This window comes from Mauremys reevesii, linkage group 3, assembly GCF_016161935.1.
Source record: "Mauremys reevesii isolate NIE-2019 linkage group 3, ASM1616193v1, whole genome shotgun sequence".
NCBI classification, from domain to species: Eukaryota; Metazoa; Chordata; order Testudines; family Geoemydidae; genus Mauremys; species Mauremys reevesii.
The window spans coordinates 161,116,272-161,141,200 of NC_052625.1; the positions used below are offsets into that span (position 1 = coordinate 161,116,272).

General features: G+C 40.9%; 1 protein-coding gene across 1 annotated transcript in view; it reads left to right on the top strand.

Annotated features, from left to right (window-relative positions):
* Window positions 1-24,929, top strand: part of KHDRBS2 (KH RNA binding domain containing, signal transduction associated 2) — a 548,941-nt gene that overhangs the window by 373,364 nt on the left and 150,648 nt on the right. The window contains exons 5-6 of the mRNA XM_039528488.1: window positions 4,671-4,798; window positions 9,316-9,511. Of these exons, the coding sequence (XP_039384422.1) occupies window positions 4,671-4,798; window positions 9,316-9,511 (324 nt within the window). The remainder of the gene's footprint in view (window positions 1-4,670; window positions 4,799-9,315; window positions 9,512-24,929) is intronic.

Below are 24,929 nucleotides of genomic sequence, written 5' to 3' on the forward strand. Positions count from 1 at the left end.
CCTGTCAGCTAATTTGTAAGTTGTTATCTGAAGAATTTTCTCCCTAAAGCAAGACATGCCACATCTATCTCTGTTTAAAGATGTGTTTAATCCACTGAGCCACCATCTTTGCTCAAGACACCCTGTTTGGACTATTCCCCCAGTGGTTCTCAACCTTTCCAGATGACTGTACCCCTTTCAGGAGTCTAATTTGTCTTGCGTGCCCCAAGTTTCATCTCACTTAAAAACTACTTGCTTACGAAATCAGACAAAAAAATTACAAGTGTCACAGCATTCTATTACTGAAATATTGCTTACTTTCTAATTTTTACCATATAATTATAAAATAAGTCAATTGGATTATAAATATTGTACTTACATTTCAGTGTATAGTATATAGAGCAGCATAAACAAGTAATTGTCCCTATGAAATTTCAGTTTGTACTGACTTCACTAGAAATTTTTATGCAGCCTGTTGTAAAACTAGACAAATATCTAGATAAATTGATGTACCCTCTGGAAGATCTCTGTGTACATGTACCCCTGATTGAGAACCTCTGCACCGAGGAACCTCAAAATCTCCACCAGGTTGCCTAATTGATGTCAAGAACAAGTTTCAAACATAGCCAATGTCTATCTTGTGACAACCCCCTGGTTTTACTTTCCACACCATCTTTACGTAAAGCTCAATGACTTCAGATGTGCAGTGATCAGATGTGCTGCTAATGGCTATATGTGGTGCCTTTGTGACTCCCTGCTTTGCTGTTGTGGCCATCTAGAAGATGTAGGCCACATACATGCAGGCTGCACCTTTTGGCAAGGGCGGGCTGGTTCCCTCTTCCCTCAGCTACTGAATGGTTAAGACACTCAGACTGTTGAATGGAATATCCAGTGGGTATCCTGAAGCTGTTATTCTGGAAGCTGGCAGGCCCCACTCATAACCTAGGAATATAGGGAGTGCAAATCCATCTTTCCCTTTTTCTCCTATTTCTCTGCTGAGCACAAGAATGGAATAACAGAATTGGGCACTAAATGTGTATGTAAACATGTTGCTCTCTATTGGCTATATAAAGCTGCAAACAAATATTTTGTAGCTGAGAGGGTTTTTTTATTGGCTTGTGCAATAGGGGTCTGTGTTTTGGGAGATGTAAGCCCAGATTTCTATTCCTGGCTCTGCAGGTGTTTGATTTATTGTGGAGAAGTGACAGCCTCTTCACATTTAAGTCTGACTGTGTGATTTTGCTCCCCTTATACCTAATACACTAGATTATGATACTTCTCTTACAAATTGTTTAAAACCGCCATACTTAGGCCAGCTGTAAAATGAGGCTACTGATGCTTACTTTTGTAAAGCCCTTTGAGATCTCAAGATGAAATAGCTCTGTACAAAGCATTATTTCTCAGACACTTTTTAAAATATAGTCTAAGGCTAAGAGAGGTCAAGTGACGTGGCTGCTAGGTACTAGTAGATAGGTGTTTGCAGAATCAAGAGCTCTGAGTGCTAGTCTAGTTTTACCAATATTTATAGTGAAAGTTAGGCTGGACTGCACATGCATGAAGGGCTAACTTAGCTGTGTAGTGAATGTGAGTAATAGTATCTTATTAGGTGCAGAATGAATAAAAGAGAGGTTCGGGGAATCTCTCAGTGTGCATGTTTCAAGATCTAAAAAGTCTGCAAAGAGGTTTGGGTTGAGTTTCAGGTACATGGTTTGGTTGGTTCTTGCTTAATTTAAATGGGTTCACACATCCTTAGCTGCGATGTGATTATCAAATAAATTATTTTGATAGTTTTAGACAACTGTGTTCATACACTTCATGAGTAAGTGATTGCTAAAGTCAGTGATCAAAAATTCATATATTTTGCCTAATAATCCATATATAGACATTTATGTGGCCCGATTTACAGAAATACTGAGTTCTTTTGAATGTGCTGGGATTTTCAGCACCTTTGAAAATCAAGGTATCTGTGTAGAAGCCTAAGTATTCAGGTGTCTACTGTTTAAGAAAATGTCCATTATTTCTAGCATAAAGCAGATGGTACCCTTATTATTATTCTTAGCAAGGCAGACTGACTGGACATCAGTAATATTTTAAGGATATAAACAACATGGATCTATCAGGAAAAGATATAGATTAAATTAGATTATCAGAGATGAGGTTTCATAATTAGTGAATAAAAGACTAGTACTGGACAAAACACCTATCACTCAGGAGTCAATTTTAATGTGGGGTGAGGGTTTTCTAAAATGCTGTATAAAGTATGTAAATACCTCATTATTCTTTGTTCAGTATAGGTACATCTTACGCGCAACATCTTGTGTTCACTCATGTATATTCACTTGGGATTAGATGTATCTGAAGCACCAGCAGCCTAATTTTTCCTCAAATGCTAGGCACTGAACTCAGCTACAATTAAATATTCAGCAGATACTCTATTGCTAGCTAGACTCATGTAGTAGTTATGAAAGATTAATTCAGTGCTAAATTCCTATTTAATGAGGGAGTTGAAGTAAGCATCACAGTCTAAAATCTCAGACTTCAGGTTTAGAAGATTACATTTTTATTAGGCTTTGTAAAGGGCACGTATGATAAATGATCTCTGTAGAATTTATAACTTTTAAAATCACTCTTTTTCAGGATATCCTTCCAAATACATTAGCTACAGGTTGATACCAGTTGAGTTGAGGAGCTTTCTTTCTGCCAAGTATATCTTTAGAGAGGGATACTTGTAAGCAGGATCCCAGAATGTGTCAGCCTCCCTTCCTCACTATCTTTTGCATCCCTTCCATCCTAACTTGCCTTTCATTTTGGATAAGGTTAATTTATGTTTGTGTTTGAGACCCCTCAGCATTTCTCTGGGAATTCAGGAGCAAACCAAATTCTCTAGGTTGATGTCTTAATGTTGAAATAGTGTCATCATCACAAGTGGTTAGCATAATATTACTCAATGGACAGTGGAAGATATCCGGTTATATCTGTAAATGTTACCTGTTGGATGCTATGTGTAGTTTTCCTACCATCTATTACACAGCAGGTTGATCTACCAGGATGCTTTGGTGCAATACCACTAATAACATAATGAAGGAACACTGTGCAATAAGATTTGGGGCTTGGTGTGACCTGTCAACTATTATTTGGGTTTAATTTTAATAATAATAGTAAAAGGGTGTTTTCCTTTAAAGTTGGAATTCCATTAATATGTTTTATTATAGTGCCACTCACTGGAAATTTAGTGTTAAATTGTGTTCTGGGGTCCAATCTCATACAAGGAAGTAAGAATCCCCCTTATGTCCCTAAGCAGACGACCTAGATCTTGGGTCCAAACTCTCAGGAATAGAGAAGGGGCTACAGGATGGCTTACTCCTTCCTTGGATGGTAGGCAAGGCTAGTGTGGGGAAGGGTAGGGAAGGAGCGGAGTCCTGGTTCTATATGTCTATCGGCTGGCTTGTGAAGCTCAGTCAGTGAAGGGAGTACTAATTATGTACACAAATGACTACTAGGATTTTTTTAAAAAATGCTGCTAAAAAGAAGTGTCGCTTGTGGTGTACTCCAGGCTGTATTTTCTGATCCTCATATCAGTCAATGCTGTTGTTTGTCAGATCAGTTGCTTCCTCAGGGATGGAAAAACTGGAGGGTTGAAATTCAATAATCTTTTCTGGTTTGAAATACTAATTAACTGTTGCACACTCTATTGTCAGAAAGCCAGCAACTGCATTAGAGTTTTATACCCTTAGCAGCAGGCATAAGAGTTAGCTACAAAAGCAAGGGGATTAGAGAAAAAAGGAATTCTCCTTGAGACTAAGAAAATAAAAACTGTGGACTAAATATAAAATGTCTATGATGGACATGTTATATAATACTGTATCAGTAAAAACTGAAATTCATTTGATCTGCTTACTGATCCAGAAAAAGCTAGGAATGCTGTGGAGTTCGTTCTCTAAGATCTCAGCTAAGTGGGTCTTCCTTGTATCATGAGATACCTGATACTTAGCAGTGCCATTCCTGAGCTCTAAAGAGAGCTCAATTTAGCTCTCCTGCTAAGAAGATATATGGAGTAACATAAAGTCTGTTTTTACTCAGGAGAAAAATTAAGTAAAGATATATGGACGTGGAGGTTCAACTTAAGACTCCCACATCGACTGGTAGGCATGATTAAATTATCCAGTCAGGTTGATCCAATTTAATTTGCCAGGGAATAATGTCAAAATGGAGTCTGTGTTTTGGAATAGATAGTAGAAGATAGGGATTTTTAAAAATAGGCAATTAAGAAATACCCCAGAAATGATGTATATTACTAGATTTTTTTATGCCATTACACTATTTGAGATCAGCACCATTGTATGTGACCACCCTTTTACACTTTGTCCTTCATATGCAGTAGCTCTCAAAAGACAGATTTACAAACCGTGATAAGTAATGTGTAAGTAACCTTGTGAACACATTTACATCCATTCTCCCAAGTATTAGAAGCTACATGCACAGTCCCCATATATATACACAAATCAGGGACAGGTAGTTGCTGCACATAGAATTTCTATCATTTCATGTGGGAGTGCAAGAAAACTGCAACAAAAGTGATTTGCATGTGCAAAGGTGTATGTGACTACACAGAGTTTGGGTTTAGGATGGTTTGACAGGAAGGCCAAATCTAGACACCAAAACCTCAGACAGTTCTGTCTTCTATCTTTCAGGACTACAATGACGAAATCCGTCAGGAGCAGTTGAGAGAATTGTCGTACTTGAATGGTTCTGAAGATTCAGCACGTGGACGGGGCATTCGTGGAAGAGGAATCCGGGTACCACCTGCAGCTCCATCAAGGTACTTTGTTCTCTTATGCAGCCAGACTTTGAAAACATAGCCTGTTGAAACACGTATGATCTTTATAATCTGATTATTAACATGGTCAATAAGCCAAAATATGTTTCTCCTCAACACTGGTACATGGTTGTTTCAGTCCCGAGTCTATGACCCACAATTCACAGATGTTAGGGCCATAGTGCTGCCAGAGTCTTGCTGTGCCAGTGTATATGGCTGTGGAAGAATCATCCAAGGTAAGGGATTTCTCCAATGACAGAGTCAATTTCACCATTACAGACAGCATGGCTGGAGCTAACTTAAGTCCTATTGAGTCTCAACTAACAGATAATCATCTTGGAGTACTTGACAGCAGGTGTAACTCAGAGCAGGTTTACTAGAGTATGCAGCCTGCTCCAGATTGAGGAAACTGAAAGACTCTTTTTGCGCGCGTGTGCGCGCGCGCACACACACACACACATCGCCACTCTGCAGTGTGAGCTGTTTATCTAGATTGGAAGGTCTTAGCCATTATCACTGCAAATTCCCTAATGGACAAAATGGATGCACTCTGTGCAACAGGCATTGTTAATTCCATAAAGGATAACATTATTCAACAAATAACATGTTATTTATTGTATATAGTATCAGTTCTAATTGGAGTAGTTAGAATGTGTCCTAAACACTGGCTTGCACAATCCTTCCAAGTATTACCTGATTATGATATTTTCATATTTTCACTGTAACTATGTATCGCACTGACTTTGCTCACTATATGTTTTAACTTGTATTGCTCCTTAAGACCCACTTCCACTGTTAAGTCCACAGGAAACTAGCCATCTAAGGCAATAGTTTAACCCAGGTTGACCTTGTGCCTACATACATTCATTTCTGAATGAAGCTTAATATAGGTCTGTTTTTAATTAAAAAACAAGTAAGCAAGCAAAGAAACTTCAACCTCTGTCATCCACCATGTTGTCGACTAATCTTCATTAACCCATTAATTTGATTCATGTTGTCTATTTCCTTTGTTCTCCAAAGGTCCCCATACTGTTTGTTACTCTCCCTTCAGTTCATTAATGGGAGGAATCACATTTAATTATCTATATTGTGAGGCACTTAGCACAATCTTACACATAATAAAATACTAAATAATACTGATTTTTTTCTCAAAGCATTGTATTTGTTAAGGTCTGCCTCCTCCAGCTCATATTACTGTAGTTGGGATATTGTAACATTAGAGCAGACCTCTTCCTGGACTGTTCCAACATCCCTTCTCTGTCCTGTATTATATGGAAACAACACCATCGTTTTTTCTGCAGATTTTTGCCCCTGCCAAAAATGTGGAATCAGCATATTAAGATCTTGCTTGTCATAGTATTCCTTTGATTTGACTAAGAGGCAGTGAAAAGGACATGAATTTTCAGTTATTTTAAAGGATATTGTTAAATGGTTTAACTTGCAAAATTCACCTTTCCCCACTACTGCAATCTGGTGACGGGTATTTTTCCAGTCTTTAAATATAGCCTAAAAGCCGACCATCCTGTCAATAAAGTTTCAGAAATACAATAGTTACTGTCTATGCAAGACTTGTACACTGTTACTGCAAAGTCACACAAGGAAAACCAAAAATTAACTACCAACCCCATTCTTAGGGCAGTGCTGACATAATTGATTCTGTTGATTCACAAACAAGGAGGTACATAACATAAGAACGGCCGTACTGGGTCAGACCAAAGTTCCATCTAGCCCAGTATCCTGTCTACTGACAGTGGCCAATACCATGTGCCCCAGAGGGAGTGAATCTAATAGGTAATGATCAAGTGATCTCTCTCCTGCCATCCATGTCCACCCTCTGACAAACAAACAGAGTCTAGGGACACCATTCCTTACCCATTGTGGCTAATAGCCATTAATGGACTTAACCTCCAGGAATTTTTCCAGTTCTCTTTTAAACGCTGTTATAGTCCTAGCCTTCATAACCTCCTCAAGTAAGGAGTTCCACAAGTTGACTGTGGAAATAGAGCAGACCCATATTGGCTTTTACTTTATAAAATATGGAGGTGGGAAATCAATGTCTGATAAATCAAAAAGGACTCTAACAGAAAGGGTAAGAACATTTTCAAACTTCTTTTTTGCCTTCAACATGTCCTGTTTGTCGGTGTTGGCAGCTCTTGTTTGTCTTCCAAGCACACAGCCATAAGAAGATAAGAATGGCAATGGTCCATTTAGCCCAGCATCCTGTCTTCCGACAGTGACCTTGTTCATATCCTCCTTCAGTGTCTCAAACCACTAGATTTTGTACTCTGACCAACATATCCCATGTTTCATTATCTCACATGATCCAACCATCTCAGGTGATACTCCCACAGCTTTTCCATGAAGATCTCATTTCAACGGTGTTAAGTAATTGTTGTTCTCTATTCCTCTATTCCTCCTTGGCCAGAATTCTGGCCCATTCATCATGGATGGCTTAATCATTTTCAAACTATGAAGAAAATATTGAAAACAATGAATTAAAATAAAAACATGAAAAACATTATACCATTTTGGGCAACATGAAACTAAAATACACAAATGGCAAATTTGAAATGTGAGGCCAGATCCTCAACTGCTACGAATTAGTGTAGTTCTGTTGAATTCAGTTATATGCCCCATGACTTCCTTTAACAAATTTACATCCTACAAATGTCTCTTGTATTTTGTAAGGTAGTTTTTTCAATGAATAACTCTAAAAATGTTGCAAATGAAATAGCTGGACTTCAAGTCATTTGGCAAAGCACAGTGGACTAGAAAATGTAAAATCATTGCATAAAGGTCACACCTATTCAGAGTCTATAGTATCATCAGCAGCAACTTGTGGAAAAACAGGCTCACATGAGATGTAGACTTTTAGGATCACACATACTTCATCTACAGTTACACAGGGATTAAAGACAATTTTTTTAAATGTATATGTCTAGAGTTAGACATGTAAATCCATATTTAGGGCTCAATATAGTCCCCCACTGAAGTCAGAGGAAAAGCCTCCATTGACGTCGTTGGAGCTGGGTCAGGCCTGTAGACACCTAAATAGTAATGGCCTAATATTTAGAGGTGCTAAGCACCCCCCCCCATTATTTTTCAAGTGTAGTCCTAACTATTATAATAATGATACTGAGCATTTGCAAAGAACTTTTCATTGTTGAATGCATTAATTAACAGTATAAGAAGATCAAGAACAAATTGTGTCAAACCAAACTAATAGCTTTCTAAAGAAATGGTCTGAAGTAAAAAGGATGAAATTCAATAAGGACAAATGCAAAGTGCTCCACTTAGGATGGAGCAATCAGTAACACACATACAAAATGGGAAATGACTGCCTAGGAAGGAGTACTGAGGAAAGAGATCTGGGGGTCATGCTGGATCACCAGCTAAATATGAGTCAACAGTGTAACACCATTGCAAAAAAAGCAAACACATAAAGTGACCAGACAGCTAGCGTGAAAAATCGGGACAGGGAGTGCGGGGTAATAGGAGCTTATATAAGAAAAAGACCCAAAAATCGGGACATCTGGTCACCCTACAGACATATTCTGGGATGCATTAAGAGTGTTGTAAGCAAGACACAAGACATAAATCTTCCACTCTACTCCACGCTGACAAGGCCTCAACTTAATTATTGTGTCCAGTTCTGGGTGCCACATTTCAGGTAACGTGGACAAAGTGGAAGAAAGTCCAGAGGAGAGCAACAAAAATGACTGAAGGTCATGACCTTTGAGATAAGTGATCTGTGAAAGAAGTTTGGAAAAAATATGTTTGTTTAATCTGGAGAAGAAAAGACTAAGAAGGCAAGTTTGGTGAAGAGTCGAGGTTTCCCACACTCCACCACAAGCACAGGGCAAGAGCAGCCACATTTCAGGAGGGCACTAGGAAGTCAGGGATACGGTTGGTTAGATTCAGGTATGCATTCTGCAGTGTGGACACTGGAGTCCTCGGTTTGGGCCCAGGTTAGAAAATTGCTAACCCTAGGGTTGGCAACCAGTGCAGATGCTCAAGCCCTGGGTTCTCTAACCCAGGGTCGACTGACTTGAGTCCCTCTAACTGTAGGCTTACATTGAAATGTAGACATACCCAATGTGGGTTAAACCTCTATTTGCCAAGTTTCCCAGCAGTAAAATGAGCATCATAATTATGGTCCACGACTGTAAAGTGCTTTGAGATCTGCAAGTGAAAGGCCTCATTCTTCCCTCACACTATTTTTACATCACTTCAACTCCATTGTATGGAATGAAATTACTTCTGATTTGCACCAGGGTACGCAAGAAGGGAATCAGGTTCAAAAGTTGCTAGGTCTGTGCAACCTATTACCTTTTCATGAAAACTACAGACATATTCCTTTTTGAGCCATTTTCAGATGTATCCTACAAGCTCTTAGCAGTGTAACCCTCAGGTGCTGCTAAAACCTTGTGATATGTTAAACTGTGATAAGAGAATAAGAGCCTTTAAAATTAGATAACAATTATGTCCTCACCTCAAGTACATATCTTTGTTTCTCTTAGAGGACGTGGGGGTGCGCTTCCTCCTCCCCCACCTGGGCGAGGTGCCCAAACACCTAGAGGGACACCAGTGACACGTGGAGCACTCCCAGTTCCTCCTGTAGCTAGGGGTGTTCCAACCCCTCGAGCAAGGGGAACTCCAGCAGTCCCAGGCTACAGACCACCCCCTCCTCCAGCACATGAGGCCTATGAAGAATATGTAAGTAACTATATGTTTTGATAATTGATATGAGCCAAACAGCTTTGGCAAGTTGCAGGTACCTCTGTATTTGAGGACACTGGGTAGTCCAATAAATGCCTACACTGTACCACATACCCTTCACTGGTAGTTATATACTGTGCATGAAAAACTGTGATTTAAGTGACTGGAATCATTTGATGATATCTTTTAATTGTACAAGTATTAGCTATGGGTAGGAATAGGCTGAGTTGTCCCAATTATCTTTATATTTTCATGTGCGTATGTCTTTGCAAAAATTTAATATGAATGAATGGAGATGGGGAAAAGCACACAAAGTTATTTCATCAATATTTTCTAAAAGACTGGGCTCATGTGTTGTGAAGACTGATATTCAGTGTTGTCTGAGCATTTAATTTGTGCTATGAGAAAGATGCATTCACTTGTCTAGTTAAGCTGCTTCTACCCCCTTATAGGATGTTACGTATATAAAACATTTAGGAATTCTTGACAAAAGGTGTCTTTAAAATGTGTGGTGATTGTTATAGCATGCATAAAGCATTCTAAATATGTATGCTGATTTCCAGAAATATAAAAAAGAAATCCAGGAGAAAACATATCTGGTCTAGTTTTTATAAATCTAAAAAAAGGTATCCTAAACTTTCAAAGTGGGCTTTTGAAATAACACAAGAAAGGTACATGCCTAACAAAAGAGCAATATATTTATTCCAAAAAACATATAAAAGACAATACTTATTGTAGGTTAGTTCTTAAAAAATAGAAGGCTGTGCCTTTGTGGAAAAAATAGCAATTTTTTGTGTATACTTTTTTATGCTTTGGATTACTGTTCTTTCATGTTATAGTTTATTGTTTTCTTTATTTGTATTCAAAATTAAGAGTGTCATGGGTACAAGGAGGACAAATACAAATTCAAACAATCATCAGGAATACTGAGGCCATAATACATATTTAATAAGATATTGAAAATAATTATGTTGTAAACATAAGGTCTTTCAAATGATCCTTGTTAATGTTACCTCCTGAAGCTATCACTATAACAACAAACATTCAAATAGAGGGAAAGTATTATCAAATATAATGTCTGACTTTTTTAAACAACAGTAATTAAAAATGTAATATGAACATTCCCTCCCCATCAAGTAGTCATGATATAGAACTGTCAGTAGGTGACTCAATGAGAAAATAGTTTATATACAATTAGAAATCTCTGAATTAGAAATTAGAAAATCTCTGAAATCAGAGGATGGAAATGTGGTAAAAGATATTCAGTGTCAAAACAGTTTACCAGTATCTCATTCATTTTTAGAGTCCAGATAAGCCACAGCCCCTTCAGTCAAGGTGGAAGACTATGATACTGATTACATGTGAGAAATGAGGATCAGTTCTTTGTGTGCTAGTACATATACATATTCCACGTTGGTGAGAGATCATCCAGTGCACATGTTGGAGAATTTTCTAGTCTGCAGTATCTAATAGGGCAGTGCATGTGCCTATCTTCTTCTTGTGAATTCCGGCGAGGATATAAAGGGCAGCGTGTGGGGTCTACAAAGAGAGGTAGTACCAAATCAGAACAATTGCACTCTTTGAGTAGTACTTTCACTGGTCCTTCCTTTCCATCCAGCTTTCACCTCTGGTTCCAAGTAGCTGCTTATTTGTGTCAACAGCCACACCTCTGGACGCCACTTTGACTGGTGGGCTAAACCAGTTAGAAGGTAACTGTGACGGGAAATGTCTTTCCCCACCATACTAAGTCTAGGTTGACGGGCAGGAAAGGCACCGCAACAACAAACTGTGAAATACGTAAGGCGTGGCAAGGCACAGCAGACATCAACGGCTATCCACTGCAGCTAATGAAGTTGCCAATTGTTGCAAACTTTTTTGCCACTGGTATTGAACTGCAGCAACTGGGAGTGTCAGATTGCATTTGAGCAATGGTCTTCGCATTTAAAAATCTTCACACACAGGCATTCATGCATCATTAAATAAGAAAGTCCTGTGACAATGGGCAACTGGTAAAGTGACAGTGTAGCCTATTGACATCTGTTCATGACCTTTCTCCTCGCAGATCAGATTATACAGCCACAAGAACACAGGAGATGCCATGAAGTCATTGTTGGATATGACAGATAGCCATGCCCTCTGATGCAAGCGCGATTCTGACTCATGACACTGGGTCTTACGGCAGCTTGCAAGTTCATCAGCCCACAGGCAAGGCTCCACTTCCAGCAGCTTCAGGCCTGGCTTTCGTTGGTCTACTGCCCAGGCAAACACCACCTGGATAAGATGGTGCGTCTCCTTCTGGCAGTCTTCCAGTCACTGGACTGGTGGAAGGACCAAAGCAAGGTGTGGAAAAAGAGACCCATACAGTCCCAATTCACCGTAAAGGACCATAATCACAGAGGCTTCCACCTTCAGGTGGGCAGCCAATATAAGCAATCTCACAGAGCAAGTCTTAGGGTCTATAATGCAGAGGGCTTTGAAAACAAGTGTTCTAGAACTCAGCATTGTACACAAGGTATGTGTGGCCTTTCTTTTGGACATTTGCAGTCAGATAATCCTGGCCACATCAGACAATATGGTGGCCGTCTTCTACCTGAACACTCAAGGTGGGAGGGGACTAGAGGTGAGGACAGATTGCTATAATTGTGTCAAGAGGTCATCTAGCTATGGTACTTTGCCATAGAACACAGCATTATCCTGACAGAGGTCCATCCCCATCTTCAATCTATCATTTTGTCATAGTTCCCATATTCAGGTATGCATGGGGCAATTAATTTAAGTTGTCGTGATCAGAGAACCAGATCAGCTGCTGTTGCCCAGCACTCTGTCCCAACCACTCCCAGTCTCTTAGTGTGACCCTGTAGGAGATGGCAAAAAAAATGAGCTCTTTGTTCAGCATCACCTTTACTGATGAAGCCTGTGAGAGAGGATTGCATTCCTGTCATTTTTTCATTGTTAGTTAAGATTGCTTGGTTGAACCTACAGTTTTTATCATGTGCCTGAAATATAGTGGTAAAATTAATAATCTTACAATATTTAAAAACTAAGGTGAGACTTTTGGAGGCTACTCATAGTTGGCTTCAGGTCACATTGTGAAAGGCATTTGACTGTGGAGTTGCCTTTTACCTCCCCTGACTCAGAAGTCATGTAGGAGCTGTGATATTAGTTGTCCTTCACTCAGGAGATGCTGGTTGTTCTTCCTTTTGTTTGTGAAGAGCTATGATCAATTTCTGACCGAAATCTAGAATGAGATTAGACCTGCTTCATCACTCCCCCGTTCCCCCCCCCCCAAAAAAAGAGCTAGCAGCATTGGCCAATTTCAGTTTCAAAGCTAAATAAATCTTAAAATTATCTTAATATATCCAAGTTTGATTTGAATTTCCACTCTTAGACTAAACAGGGAGGAGTCTGCAGTATGTTGGACCAGATCCAGTGCCCACTGAAGCCAGTGGAAATCTTTCCACTAACTTCAGTGTATGTTGGATCACATCCTTAATGCACCATTTCAGCTGAAATGAAAGCACACAATTAATTTACTCTACCAAGTTTCCACTCTAATTAAAGATCAGATGGTAGCACATCAGACTCCCCTGTAAAATGTTCTCTTGTCCAAACAATAAATATGTCTCATGTAAGGCTCTTTCCACACACCCAACAAATGGTTGAAAGCAATTTATTCTTTAGCATGATCACGTAGTTGAACTTCATCTGGTGCAGCCATGTCCTAGGTGTCAATATTTTTTCTTTCCTTTTATCTTTAGAAGTAAGTAAATATATCTCTTGATAAACAAGCTATATCTTTTGTAGTTATCTTTTGGAATGAGTGCAAAACAATGCTTTTCAGAAAGTCCCTAAAAAGAACCACAGGGAATGAGATTGATTGTGCTTTTAATGTCATGCTGTTCTTCCACTGTGATGCACATTTCAAGCTATTTAAAATGAAAGAAAGCAAATGTCACATTCAACTGTTTACTCTAGGCTTTAATGGTTAATTATGTATTTCAATAGTTTTCAAACAAACTGGAACAAATATACTACTGTTTATTCACTAGCAGCACAAGCATTGAATAGCCTAACAATAGGGGACACATCGTCACCTTTTAACATTATATGAAAAGAACAGCTAATGTGCTTATGTGACTATGATTCCCAAACTGTGCTTGTGGAGGCTTTTGCTTAATATTTAAGCTAAAGCCTTTATGGTTTTGAAATAATTGTATTTGCCACAACCTAGAGTGTGGATAGAAACTGAGTATAAAGACCTTTACTTCATTAAATATTGGTATCTAACTGAGTGCCTTAACTGATGCATTAAATGGAGATATTGATGCCTGATCTTGCCTACTTTTGAAGTAAATTGCAACATTCCCAATGGATTTTGATGGGAAGTGGGGTCAGTTGAGGAGAAATATTTTTCAAGTCAAATACATTTAAAAGAATGAAAAAGATTGAACACAATTATATACAAATATGAATTTATTTTACAATTGTAGACTATCATTTTCATAGTCCATTTGTTTCTGTGTCCATTCTGGCTGTTAAAAATGATGATAAATTTACTGAGACCAAAGATTACCTGCATAAACTGAAATTTTAGACAAGGGAATCTGCATGGCTGACTACCATATTGATTAAATATGATTGATTAGCTATTATGCCCAAAGCACTTAAAGAGCTAAGCTATGTTCGACTAATATCTGCTGTGACTTGAAAAATCAAATTGTATTTTTACTGTAATAGCAATAAATAGTGTGATTATTATATTATTGGGAAGACTATGTGTTGGACTTTAGAAGAACATTATGAACGGTAGTTTCATGGAGGTAAAGAGATCAAGCTAAATTCTTTTGTTAGTTATACTCACACCAATGTAACCGAAAGAAGAATTTGGCCGACAGACGTAACAGATAAATTCACTTCAAACAAACAAACAAACACATAAAAATATAATTAAGTAAAAAAGGAAATGTGCAGGTCAGCAGTGAGCCATCAATGTCTAAGTACCTGCAGTATTAGAGGTTTCATGCTGAACTGTGTAATGTCCTGGTTTGGGTTGAGATTCCAATTTCCTTATCACACAGAATAATGCCTGTTAGGAGCTTTCCTAACCCCTCCTGTGGTTCTTCTCATGCAGACAGAAAGCAGAAGACCAGAAGCCCAAAGTGCAGGCAATGTGATGTTTATTGGGGTTAGTTCAAAACAAGCTGTAGCTCTGACACTGCAGAGTCTTTTCCCAGTGTTCCCGTTCTCTATACCCCCCCTCCTTCTTAGTGCGCCCAAGTATACCTACAGTGCATGTCCCTGGTCACTTACAACTTATGGTCGTATTCTGTTTTGGAGGGTCGTGAGTCTGGGGGCTTGGTACCACCTCTTTTGTGGGGAGGGGTAAGGAGTGATGATGTGTTCTGGCCAAGGCCAGAGTTTTCTTTGGCTTTTTGTGTTCCATATACCTTCCTCTCCATCCTCCCTTGCCCCTCCTAGCTGGTTGCTTGACCTGGGTTTGAGAGAGGAGTCAGGCAGCCTTCCAGTGTATGCTTGTATATTATACTCCCACCATACCCAGTAACACTTTAGCTCTATTTCTTATCTCATTTCACCCCACCTGCTTGTGTGCAGATGTCTTTGATCTTTATTCACACATAGTAAGGATAGTAGAGTATCAAAAGTCAAACCCCAAATTCTGTCCCAGGCTAACAAACAAGCCTATATACTAACAATACAAGCCCATGGGACTGCTCATGGAATAAGGTATCAATTAATTTGAGTACAGACACCTGAATCTTCACATTCATGAAATAGTCACAGCCTTAGCATGCTTTTTAAAATACACCTTGTTCATTGAACTTCGTTTGAGACCAATTATTATTTGTAGTTCATAAGCAAAACTTCAGTCACAAAGGCCTTGTCTACACTACAAGACTATTTTGAATCTACTTAAGTCGAATTTGTGGATTCGACCTTATGAAGTCGAATTTGTGTATCCACACTAAGGACACTAATTCGAATTTCTGAATCCACATTAACAGGGCCGGCATCGACTTTCGAAGCGGTGCACTGTGGGAAGCTATCCCACAGTTCCCACAGTCCCCGCTGCCCATTGGAATGCTGGGTAGAGCTCCCAATGCCTGCTGGGGGAAAAAATGTGTCGAGGGTGGTTTTGGGTAACTGTCATCATCGAACCGTCAATCACGCCCTCCCTCCCTGAAAGCGCCGGCGGGAAATCTGTTACCGCACTTTTCTGGTCGGTTACAGCGCGGACGCCACAGCACTGCGAGCATGGAGCCCGCTGCGATCATCGCTGCACTTATGGCCGTTGTCAACTCCTCGCACCTTATCGTCCACCTCTTCCACAGTCAGCTGCTGAGAAATCGGGCGAGGAGGCTCCGGCAGCGCGGTGAGGAGAGTGGCGCAGACCTCTCAGAAAGCAGGGTACGCCGGGCAGTGGAGATCATGGTGGCAATGGGTCAAGTTCATGGTGTGGAACGGCGATTCTGGGCCCAGGAAACAAGCACGGACTGGTGGGACCGCATAGTGCTGCAGGTCTGGGATGAAACAGAGTGGCTGCGAAACTTCAGGATGCGTAAGGGCACTTTCCTTGAACTCTGTGACTTGCTGGCCCCTGCCCTGAAGCACCAGGACACCCGGATGCGAGCAGCCCTGAGTGTGCAGAAGCGAGTGGCCATAGCCCTCTGGAAACTTGCCACGCCAGACAGCTACCGGTCAGTAGCGAACCACTTTGGCGTGGGCAAATCTACCGTGGGGGTTGCTGTGATTCAAGTAGCCCACGCAATCGTTGAGCAACTGCTCTCAAAGGTAGTGACTCTCGGAAACGTCCAGGTCGTCATAGATGGCTTCGCCGCGATGGGATTCCCAAACTGCGGTGGGGCTATAGATGGGACTCACATCCCTATCCTGGCACCAGCCCACCAGGCCAGCCAGTATATTAACCAAAAGGGCTACTTTTCAATGGTGCTGCAAGCACTGGTGGACCATAGGGGACGTTTTACCAACATCTTCGTCGGGTGGGCGGGCAAGGTTCATGACGCGTGTGTGTTCAGGAACTCTGGTCTGTTTAGACGCCTCCAGGCAGGAACTTTCTTCCCGGACCACAAAATAATGGTTGGGGATGTGCAGATGCCTACAGTGATCCTCGGGGACCCAGCCTACCCGCTAATGCCCTGACTCATGAAGCCCTATACAGGCGCCTTGGACAGTGAGAAGGAACTCTTCAACTACCGGCTGAGCAAGTGCAGAATGGTGGTGGAGTGTGCTTTCGGACGTCTCAAGGGGAGGTGGCGGAGCTTACTGACTCGCTCGGACATCAGCGAAAAGAATATCCCCGTAGTTATTGCTGCTTGCTGTGTGCTCCACAATGTCTGTGAGAGCAAGGGCGAGACCTTTTTGGCCGGATGGGAGGTTGAGGCAAATCGCCTGGCTGCTGTTTACGCTCAGCCAGACACCCGTGCCGAAAGAATATCCCAGCGGGAAGCGCTGTGTATCCGGGAGGCTTTGAAAGCAAGTTTCCTCGGAGAGCAGGCTAACCTATGACTCTCCACTTGATTTTAAGAGACGCTGATCCTGGGCCTGTGTCTCTATGTGTTGAGTGAGATCTGCAGTTACATATCCCGTTCTCCAAGTTTCCCCCACTTCCCAAACACGTTTTAAAACAAATTAAACGGAACAGTTATTGTTAATAAATCTTTCTTTTACTTTGCATTTCTGTTCAGGGGTTGAAACATGGACGCATACTATGCTGGGTACGGTGTGCACTGATGTACAGACCGCTTGTACAATACAGGACGGACAGCCTCCTGTTCCTACATAGGTCTCTGGGGTGGGGGACGGTTTCAAGTGGTTGTGCATGTAGGGGTGGGTTTGCTGGAAGGGGTGAGTGGGGCCGTCTTTGGATAGGGATTTGGATGCAGGCTCTGGGCTGTGGGTTTGGGCGTAGGAAGGGGTGATGGGTGTGGGGGAAGGGTGAGTATGTGTCCGTGGATGAGGGCTCTTGTTGGGGCTCAGGGCAGCGGAGAGGATCGCGCCTACGGTGGAAGTGCATGGTAAGGGCAGCATGCCTTAACATTAGGGGGTGGCAGGCGCTAGGACCGTGGACAAGCGTACACATCACAGAATGACCCGGGGCAGCATACACCACACAGAGTGACCCTGGTGACTACTGACTGCAGTCTGTGTGTGCCCTGCAGTTGATCCTGCCCCCAATACTCTGTACCTTGCTAATGTAGGCTATCCCGTGCAACTATAAATCCCCTGCCCCCCCCCCTACATACACACAGTCTTCTGACACGAAAGACGTGACGGAAAGAGTGAACAACAGCAAACAGCTTTTATTAATCTACTACATAGTGGGGTGATGAAACTTGGATTTTGGACTGGGTGATCCTGTAAGGGAAGCGCTTCTACACAGTTATAGCGTCAGAGGTGTGTGGTACATTAACGCTCAGCTGTGGTGCAGTGACAGTTCTCACGGCCCCTACCGCCCCTCCGTCTTGTAATTTTTGGTGAGGGGGGGACAGGACTTCTTGGCGTTGGAGGGTGGTTGCAGATACAGTGCAGGGGGGCTCTCTCCTCCTGCCTGCGGTCCTGCAGAACATCAACAAGGCGCCGGAGCGTGTCCGTTTGCTCCCTCATTAGCCCAAGCAGCGTTTGAGTCGCCTGCTGGTCTTCCTGCCACCACCTGTCCTCCCGTTCGCTGTGTGAGCGCTGCTGCTGAGAGAGGGTCTCCCTCCAGTGGCTCTGCTGGGCCGCCTCGGCTCTGGAGCAGGCCATCAGTTCCGCGAACATCTCGTCCCGAGTCTTTTTCTTTCGCCGCCTAATCTGAGCCAGCCTCTGCGAGGGGGATGCCGGGGCAGTCCAGGAAAGAGCAGAAGCTGTGTGATGGGAAACAGTAAGTGATTTCCTTGAACAGATACATGTTTGCGAACAGTGAACACAGTGTAGTCAGTTTCTCTGAACAAGACCATACAGGGCACCAAGTTCCACGAGATCTCAGGACAAGTTCGAGATTTCGGAATACGCTTTCATTGGCGGCGCCATTGCACAGGAGAGCAGACAAGCGGGGAGAGACAGCTGAATCCGTCTTGCAGACAGTCCTGGTAAGCCTTAAAGTAGATAATGCTTATCATTTAGTGGATAGCTGTGCTCTCCTGCTAAAGGCAATCTTTAAAGCAGAAAGGCTGAGCCTTTTCCAGCCCCTCCCGCCAGTGCACGGGAAAGATCAATGTATGCTTGTTCTCTGTGGCCTCCAGCACGTGGCTGTTAAGCGAGGGTCGTTGTTATGCAACCTAATTTAAAACCATTAACAGTAGTAACAATACACTAATTGCCCTACTTAGATGCAGCCTGTACAGAACGACATCACCCTGAAGCGGGTCACTCGGAGTCAGAGAGAGCGGATGCTAAGGGAAGCCCTGCACAGACCAGGACCATATGCAGCAATGCTGGTGGAGGCGATGATTCCTCTGTACATTAGGATGTCCTGGCGCGGAAGAGTGTGCTTCCACGGAGCACCCAACAAGGCACCTCTCCCCAGGAACCTCCTGCGGAGGCTTTTCGAGCTGCTATCTGAGAGCTTTTTTGAACTGTCCCAAGAGGATTATTGCTCTATTCCTATATGTGTGGACCTACTTTTTGTATAGTTTGAGATTTAAAAATTTTTATATAGTATTTCTATTTTTTATATACCTGTTTTTTAAAAAATAAATGTTTCCCTGTTTGTAGCACTTACCGCCTGATCCTTCCCCTGATTCTGAGTCCGGGTTAACGGGCGGGGAGGGTTGGTAGGGGATCTCTGTGAGGGTGATGAAGAGATCCTGGCTGTCAGGGCAAGCGGTATTGTGTTCGCTGTCGCCTGCGCCGTCCTCCACAAACCCTTCCTCATCTTCCCCATCGGCGAACATCGCCGAGGAACTGTCCAGGTACACTATGCCATCATCAGAGTCCACGGTCGCTGGTGGGGCAGTGGTGGCAGACCCACCGAGAATGGCATACAGTGCCTCGTAGAAGCGGCATGTGTGGGGCTGTGCTCCGGAGCGTCTGTTTGCCGCTCTGACTTTTTGGTAACCTTGTCTCAGGTCCTTGACTTTCACGCGGCACTGCATCGCATCCCGGCTGTATCCTTTGTCTATCATGGTTTTGGAGACCTTCTTGAAGGTCTTTGCATTCCGCTTGTTGGAGCGCAGCTCCGAGAGCACAGACTCCTCGCCCCACACAGCGATCAGATCCATGACTTCCCGGTCAGTCCATGCTGGCGACCTCTTTCTATTCTTGGATTGCCCGGACTCCTCTGCTGGAGAGCTCTGCATCGTTGCAGGTGCTGCGGAGCTCGCCCCGATGTCCAACCAGGACGTCAGATTCAAAGTGCCCAGACAGGAAAAGGAATTCAAATTTTCCCGGGTTGTTTCCTGTGTGGCTGGTCAGAGCATCGAAGCTCGGACTGCTGTCCAGAGCGTCAACAGACTGGTGCAGTGTGGGATAGCTCCCGGAGCTACTAAGTTCGATTAGCATGCACACCTAGCCTAATTCGAACTAGCCATGTCGAATTTAGCGCTACTCCACCTGTCGGGGTGGAGTACCAAATTCAAACTAAAGAGCCCTCCAGTTCGAATTAAATGGCTTCCTGGTGTGGACGGTTGACCGGTTAGTTCGAATTAACGCTGCTAAATTCGACTTAAAGTCCTAGTGTAGACCAGGCCAAAATTATAGAATAGTCTTATGTCTACAACCCTGCCACAAGAACTCAAAAATATTTTTGAAAGTGAAATCCTAACTATTTCCACCCATAAATGAATGAATACCCTTCCTGACTGAGACATTAGATGCCAAATTTCTAGCTCAAGGATTTCATTTTTTCCCCTGCCAGGCATAATTTAAAAGAAAATGCTGATACAGCCTTATAGGGGTAATAATGCTAATACAGCAACAGCGTAATAAATATTCATATTCTTGTATATAGGTCTATATGAAGGGCAGCTCTGAATAGAATATTTGGCCTTCACTTAGTCCTGTATAAAAACACACATATGATATATCTACATAACATAATATACCATTTGTTGACCAAAGACAATCCAACTAGCTAATAAGGGTGTTATGAACAAAAATAGTTTTCCAATATGCATTAGTTGTCAAACAACTGATCACTTAGCAATTTGCCAGATAGTAAATAGTCTGTATACAAAGCTATTTTTGGCTACTAATTGGCAAAACACTATCACGGCTTTGTCTCAAGCCAGTTTTCTGCTTTTTATGATAGGGTTACTTGCAAAAGCTTGGATGGTCCAGAAATGAGGATGTTCATTTCAAACTTTATCTGAACTTTGTTCAAGAAATAAAATTGTAAGGTTATTGTGATCAGGCTTTTTTTGGAGAGTTCCATTTGTACATGATTTCAGTAGGGATGAAAAAATATCACAAATAATGTTTCTTACAACATTTTGAAATTTTTCATTTGGTTCTAGATCATGCAGAGGCACTAAAAATGTTAACATAATTTTGGACTATAAGAACTTAAGGGTTATCCAGGTAAATGAGACCAAAAAGGACACAGACACACACACACAGTAAAACCTCATTAATCTGCAATAATGAAGGAAACCCAATGTAGATTGCTGATGCTTGCAGACTATGGATACTCACAGACTAGTGGATACCAGCATCACCAGACAGTTAGGCACCCCCAGGTCATTATAGAGAGCCAGGGAAGCGACTAGACCCATCACTAAAGCTTGACATCACTCACACCAATCCTGATACCACCACATCAACAGAATCTTATTGGTGAGTACTTCAGTGAACTGCAAATCAAATATCCATGTTCAGGGCAGGTTTGAAGTACATTAAATTGCAGTTTAAGTGAGGTTCTAGTATATAATACAACCACATTGCTGATTATATAAGCACACACAGTTCTTGCTTACACATATAGTTAATGGGGTATTACTGCTCTATGCGTTATGTTTACTTATGAATAATATTTACTGCAGATTAATACTACACTATACAACACAAATTATAATTCAAGAATCCTATTGAATTAGAGCATTTATGGACTGTTCAAAAGAGTATTGTAGGTATATAGAAATCTAAGAAGAAGTGGACGTTTTAAACATAAAAGGTTGTTTCCTTTTACAGAAGGTCTTTATCATTTATGGATCATATATCTTTGGCACTGAGTTTTGTTCATGATTTGTTGTCATCTAGCAACTTTGGAAAAGCTTCTTATGGAACAAACCCAATTTTAACCAATTACCAGTATATATGGAAGGCAAAGTTGTTACAGAATGCACATTTACTTCATTGTTTGATGAAAGAAAGTGCTGACAGGCCTTTTAGCCAATTGCCTCTAAAAATGAACGTAATGATCACTCAGGCTAATCAAAAGAGAGGACAGAATATTTGGTCCAATAAAAGGCTGGTAAGTATAGCATTTTTTCTGTAATCACTTTTCTCCCTGAGTGTATGTAATTCATTTGCAGCTGTGGGTTTCAGTTGCATTTAAAAGATAGCCTTGCACTTAGAAAGATGGGTATAGTGTGTTACTATAGTGTGTTTCTACTGTGGGTGCAGAAATCCCATTGTCTGTGCTAACAGTGTGCTAAAAATTTTCTGGCGTACAAAACAAGCTGAAACACACACACCACCTCTCCCCCAAACACACACATACATAACAATGTTTATGTGGGTCAAGATTTCAGAATACATCCATATATATTGACATAGATGTATGCGCACCTGTCTGTCTTATCTATGTCATATGTATGCTCTGTTCCTGCCAGCTAATCCATTTGGGAAGACCCTTATGCCTGCTGGAGCCCCACTGAAGTTAATGAGGTATTATATGGGCCCGGGGATATGCTTGCAGGTTCAGGGCTATAGTGTTTGTCTGTCTCTGTATGGAAAAAAGTAGAAATGTAAAGTGTTGGAGACAAATGTCTTTAAAGGAATAAAAGGTTTCATCCAGACAACTTTATTGGCTCTCCTTTTCAGCTTTTTGGCAGTTATTTATATTTTTTGTGTATCATTCTTGTACCAATGATATTGATGCCTGTTGTCATTTTCTGAGGATTCTGAAAGTGCTTGGTCCTTTACAAATAGAGAGAAAGAACAACTGCTTGATTAAACTAGGTTAGATAATCTCGATTATGCATGTCCCATATGCTCAGGTACGGAGGGAACTAAGATTCTTTAAAGAATTCTTTAAGATTCTTGTTGTTCTTTAAACTTAAATGGTTAAGCTGCCCTGCCATTCTCCTGTGATTAGGTTTGATGGGTTGAAACAGATTATTTTAATTTCAAGCCCCACCTGCCTTTTTAATTGAAAGGTAGGCCTGTGATTCAGGACACTGTTAAACTGAGCATAGCTGCAGGTGAATACTAACAAAAAAATCTGTTTTTCTAATGGAACCATTCAATGGTAGTTGACAGAGGCCCTGTGAAGGGTGAGAATCTTGCTAAATGATTAATGAGCTCAGCTCCTAATATTTGTGCATGTATCCCATGTTACTAACACTTTAGAAAGCTACCTACTTTTGCTGGTACTATCTAATTTTACTCACTCGTATAGAGTAGCACTAGTATTGTATATTTTAGACAGGAGCAATGGGATGAAATTAAGACTGAGAATTTAGGATGAATATAATAACTTTGAAAGAGAATGGTAGAAGTCCCATCACTTGGGGCTTTTAAAACTAGACTGCAAACCACTAGAAAATGTTCAGGAGCGAACAATCCTGCATTTGCAGGGAGAAGGACTGGATGATGTGGTAGGTCTTTTTAAGCTTTAACTTCCATAGTTCTATCAATCTTTGTTGTTTGTATTAAAGTATGTGTGTCATTCCGGAAAATGTTATAAACCCAATGCCAGATAACTAGTTTCATATGGTTCTCAAGTATGTTCATTTCTAAAATAATCTGAGCTGTTATATTTTACAAGGGCTGCAGATTTGGTGTATCTTTTAGAATTGCAGTAAAAATGTTGTGAAAATTGATCTTGTTATAAAACTTAGCACCTCAGATTTGACCTGAAGGCCTCTTAGCGACATGAGTAATCAGTAAAAGAGGAGGATTCAGGGTAATGGCTCTGAGGCAATAAAATGGAAGATTGAAGAGGAAAAATATTCTTCCCCCACACAGAATTTCTTTCACCTGATGAGAAGATGGTTGGCCAATATTTCAGTAGATTCTACTATCACTATGGCTGCTATTGCTGAGACATGGCTAATATTTAAAATACATAACATTTTGATGATAATTCTGTTACTTTTGTAAGTGAATGTAGTCAGATGAATAGTGCCATACTGACCTCCCTGGAAAACAGTTTTCTCTATATCCCCCAAAAGAGGTACAGCAAAAATAATTTTATTTCATTATTACTAATGTCTGGGCCCAATCCTGAAAGGTATTGAACACTGAAATAAATAAGAGGTGAGGACATTCATCAGTCATAGCATTGGACCTATTTTCCCAATAATGTTCTTCAGTGGCAATCTTTAATCTTTGTATTCATTCAGTCTTTGAACTCTTCTAGAATGGCCAATAAGGGTCTGTGATGAGAACATTTGTCCATTAGGAAATCAGCTAATTCTCACCAAATGGCTGTCAAATGTTAATGATATGACCATAGATGACACAGCTGCCTTGAAGTGGAAGGTTCCATATCAAATTATCACTCCTCTCAACTTTCTAGTCTCTGATCCTTGTGTTTTAGGACTTGCCTACACAGGAACATCCAGTAAAATTAATCTGAATTAACTAAAGGTGTGAATTTGAAGTGGATTAATTAAACTGCATTAAATCTCTGTGGAGATACTGTAATTCATAATTAAAGTGGATTTAATTTGGTTTATCTTAATTTACTTTGGAAGTAAATTAAACTAAACTGAATTAAAGCCACTTTAATTCTGAATGAGGGTGTTCACACACATACATCCTCTTCTACTTCAGAATTCCAAACTTTATACTGTATACTGAAGACATTTTTCTTAGAGATCAAATATGGGACCATTATTTTTGGTAAATATATACATTTGTTCACTTATGTAGACATTTCTAAATCAGAATTGTGATAGCATTATAAGTAACTAAGAAACTTACTTAATGGATGACTGCGTTTTTTCTAAAAAAAAAAAAATCTTTTAAACTTTTATTTAATTTGTTCCTTATGGTCTTCATCTTAATGTGGCTCTGCCTAGTTTTCATCCTTGTATTTTTGGAAACATCACTGAATACCTCTAAGAATAGGGTATTATACTTCTGAAGACTAAGCTTATGTCTCTGTAAAAGAGACAAATATATTTTAGATCATATAAATCAACTGCATATATTGAAAATAAATGGTTAGACCCCAGTCCTGTGCTGTGTGGACACAGTTGGATTGCTACATATACATAAAGCCCCATTGACT